The sequence below is a fragment of the Theobroma umbraticum genome, unplaced genomic scaffold, assembly GCF_002168275.2.
Source record: "Theobroma umbraticum cultivar Fairchild unplaced genomic scaffold, ASM216827v3 scaffold_130.0, whole genome shotgun sequence".
In the NCBI taxonomy this organism is placed as follows: domain Eukaryota; kingdom Viridiplantae; phylum Streptophyta; class Magnoliopsida; order Malvales; family Malvaceae; genus Theobroma; species Theobroma umbraticum.
In genome coordinates, this window is record NW_018397264.1 from 8,012,068 (window position 1) to 8,016,162 (window position 4,095).

A 4,095-nucleotide genomic window follows, 5' to 3' on the forward strand; every position below is an offset into this window, starting at 1 on the left:
AGTCAAAGTGAGTGCCGGGTCCAGTATTAGAGACGCCATGTAGCGCCTCGGACCACCAATTGTATGGTGGTAATGCTATCCTTGGGATACCAACACTGGTGCCATGTCCCATTTGGTCGGCCTTCTCAGCCAAGGTCATTCGGTCTACTAGATCTTTGGCCCTAACCTCGTATGGAAGAGATTTATCACAAAACGCAAATTCAGCCATATCGAAGCCAAGCATATTGAATCTATCGGGGTCACAAATATGATTGAATTTAGGTACTCCCAGATCATCAATCAGACTTGCATTTAGATTTAAAGAAGAAACAACTGAGAAACAAAGCATAATATGAGAAAGAAGAAGGATAAATAACATTTTTTGAGCCATTGTTATGCTCTATTCTACTACCATATGAAAGTAATGATGGGCTCCCATATTTATACTCGTGCAGTATGGCATATATAATTAATTTGAAATTATCTTAATTGTTATCCAAAGCAGATTGTTAGATGACATTATTTACTGATTAGATCGAATTGAGAAGATAGATTGAGATGAAATATCTTTTAGAGTCGTAGAGCACATTTTTGCATTTATTTTTTTGCCTAACCTAAAAATAAGTTAACTGCTTAAATTAGAAATAAATTAGACTGTCGAATCTTACAAAAATAAATTTCTAGGAATAAATTGGTAGGTTTTTTGCCGACTTCAGTTTTGTTCCTATTCCTAATAATATTACACCTATTTGTGATTTTGGAAGCTCTTTGGTCAATTAATTATTTGTTGGCGGATAAATACAGGAGAGAAGTGATGATGGCTAAACTTCCTTGTAGATTGATATTATCAACTTAAAAAAACTAACTAGGTGGATAGAAAACCAGATAAGAATACATATCTTTAGCAGCTTCGTATCGGGGTTGTAATGCTAATGGGGAATGTAACTTTGATTATAAACAGAATTATATCCCATTAAACAGAATTGATTAGCTACAAATTGCAAGTATAAGTGTATGATAATGGGAATCAAATCTATGCTGTTTGCATATAATCCAGTACAAAATTAACGTGTTTCTGTGCATTTTCCCATATTAAGAGATAAGTATTTCTTTTCAAAATAAAAAAAAGAGAGACAAGTATTAGATTTTAGACCATGTCTTATGTTCTAGGCTTTATAATAATTCATACCCAGTGCTAATGGGCTAAATCAAAATAATTTGCAGGCACTTTCCATTGAAATATAACTGTTTTTTTTAATTTTAAAAAAGAAAGAAAAAATTGGTGAAGGATATAAAATAATGATCTTTATAATATCTTGTTCTTAATATTAATTTCATTTTTTTAGTGCATGTAAAGACTAATTACGTGTTATGAGATTTACCTTTAAATAATTTTATTAAAAAATATAATTATGATTCATACTGCTGAAAGAATTCATAAAATGTTTGACTCCAGGAGCAGTAAAGGCATCAGTATTGCCTGCTATCCAGAAGATTCTGCAGGCTAGTTATGAACTTTGTTCTTTTGCACTTGCTTCTGTATGGAACATTATATATGGCTTCTTGCTGACAACCTAGTTCATTTCAGACCACAGGTTATTCTCATTTGAAGGTTTCTCTTCTTCAAGACTCATTCGTTCGAGAGATATGGAACCAAATTGGTAAACAAGCATATCTGGAAATAATACATCCTTTGGTCATATCAATCTATAGATTGAAATTAACAATTTACAATGGTTTTGGAGATAATAATATTGACGCTTTGACCCAGGTTTGTTAGATCGGCTTTCCAAAAATCAAACCTTAATTATGAATCATGGCATTGCCGATTCTCAAGAAGAATATATATCAACTACAAGTAGATTTTTGAGATTACCTTCATCTTTTGTAAATTATATATATACTAATTATTTAAAATATTTGGAGATGAGATTTCTTTTAAAGAATATAGCAGCTAGCCATGCCATGGAATCAAGGTAATCATCACTTATTTGTTATATTATACTACAAACTCCTGATTAAAATTAATTCTACAAGTTATAAGCACATAGAGATAAAATCTTTTATTCACTCAAACAACTTACCGAAGTAAGTTTTTACATTTAACTTTATCGAAAAAATAAATTTCTAAATCCTACCTAAATCATAACTCAATTACTATTGACTATAACTAATTTTGACTGGAATTGATATCGCGTTATCTCCCACCACAATTTTATGCAAACCAGATGGTAAAAGTCTATAACCAGAGACATCAACAATGTTCAGGCTTTGACAAACATTAAGCACAAACTTGACATTGACGCTCTCATCTGCTTGTAAATAAACCCTTTCAAATCCAACCACTTGCTTAAAAGGAGTTCCAACAATTCCTTCAGGAGGGACAGAGTACACCAAAACAGCATCACTTCCATCTCTAGACCCCACATTCTGTACCGTGATTTCAAAGGTAATTTCGTCATTGCATGTTAAATCATCAATCGAAACTGAAGAACAATTTTGCATGTAATTTGTATCATTATAAGGCAAGTCCTGACAATGTTGAAGTCTATTCAATTTTATGTCGAGAGACATATCTGTAGACTTATACTCGTATTTGAAGCTCGTATAACTTAATCCATAACCAAAAGGGTAAACTGTTGAGCCATTGAAGAACTTGTACGTTCTTCCAGGATAGTCACCGACTGGCCTTAAAGCCATGGATGTCATTGGGAATTTATCAACGTAGTTATTCTCGTACCATGTAATTGGCAACCTTCCTCCTGATTAGTGCAAATGCATGTATAATAGAAATTAAGTAAGAACCAAAAGATTATAGCTTAATTTTAAATTATTAAGCCAAATAATAAAAAAATTGAAAATTACCAGGATTGTATTTTCCGAAAACAACTTCAGCAATAGCACGACCACCTTGTTCACCAGGATATCCAACCCATAAGATGGACTTGATTTTGGGGTTGTTTTTAGCAAAAGAAATATCAATTCCAGTGGCAGCCATGATGATAAGAATAACTGGTCCTTTTGAAGCTTCAGCAGCTTTATTGACTAGAAGAGTTTGATTAGCAGGAAGGAGAAGATCTTTTCGATCACGCCATTCAGCCTCTATGCCTGTACTTAACCCTACAAAAAGAAAAGTAACATCTGCGTTTTGGGTGATATTGACGGCTGATTGTATGGTGGTATCATTCGGGCATATCGCGTCAAGACATCCCAATTCATAAGTTACTTCTCCAAATGCAGAAAAACCCTCAACTGGAGTAATAAACTTGCATGGAAACCCTGCAGAGAAATTGAAAGGTATATATAAATATCTTTAGTTAAATAAACAAAGTATAAAAAATTTGCTAATGTTGGATCAGGGTACAACCTGCGTAATTTCCTTTCATTACATTAGTCGCATTGGCATGTGGCCCAATTAGTGCAAAAGATTTAAACTTTGTAGGGTCTAATGGCAAAGTTTCATTATCATTCTGAAGAAGCACAATCCCTTCTCTAGCTGCTTCAGCTGCCAATTCGACATTTTCTTCTGTGCACATATCTTTTTTGCCAAGTGATACCAAAGACGGAATTCCATCAAACCACCCAAGCCTCATCAATACTACATAAAGGTAGTTGAGTGACTTGTCCATATCGGCCTCTTTAACTAACCCTTGCTTCACTGCGTCTACAAGCTTCAGGTAGGACCTTCCGCAATCCAAATCCATACCTAATTCATAATTAAAAAATTTAATTAGGATATCAATTAAAAAGGTCCAGTCATTAAAAGTGATAGAGGATACAAGCCTGCTTTTAGCACTTGAGCCGAAGCTTCTTCAACTGTGTCATTGAGCCATTTATGATTTGTCACGATTTCGTGGACAGAATCACAATCTGCTACTACATATCTAAAATAAAAAAAATAATATGTTAAAAGATTAATTTTATTAAAATAAATTAATATTTATAAATTATAGAAATAAGTTTCATTAAATACCCATGTAAATTCCAATCATTTCTGACTAATTTTTTCAAAAGATAAGCATCAGCACAAGTTGGAATGCCATTGACACGATTAAAAGAGCACATAACACTACTAACATCACCATCTTTGACACACATCTCAAAAGGTCTATTAAA

At 33.2% G+C, this 4,095-nt stretch overlaps 1 protein-coding gene and 1 pseudogene across 1 annotated transcript; one reads left to right on the forward strand and one right to left on the reverse strand.

Moving 5' to 3' along the window:
- The window catches only part of LOC110421573 (putative beta-D-xylosidase 5 pseudogene), a 2,677-nt pseudogene extending 1,453 nt beyond the window's left edge, over nt 1–1,224 (forward strand).
- Nucleotides 1,225–2,024: 800 nt separating this feature from the next.
- On the reverse strand, nt 2,025–4,089 carry LOC110422059 (beta-xylosidase/alpha-L-arabinofuranosidase 1-like). Its single transcript, XM_021435824.1, has 5 exons — nt 3,953–4,089; nt 3,763–3,863; nt 3,347–3,685; nt 2,845–3,258; nt 2,025–2,741 (listed from the first exon to the last, which is right to left on the reverse strand). Exons 1-5 carry the CDS (start codon nt 4,075–4,077, stop codon nt 2,137–2,139), a joined length of 1,584 nt encoding a protein of 527 aa, XP_021291499.1. The 5' UTR covers nt 4,078–4,089; the 3' UTR covers nt 2,025–2,136.
- Between the last annotated feature and the right edge of the window lie 6 nt (nt 4,090–4,095).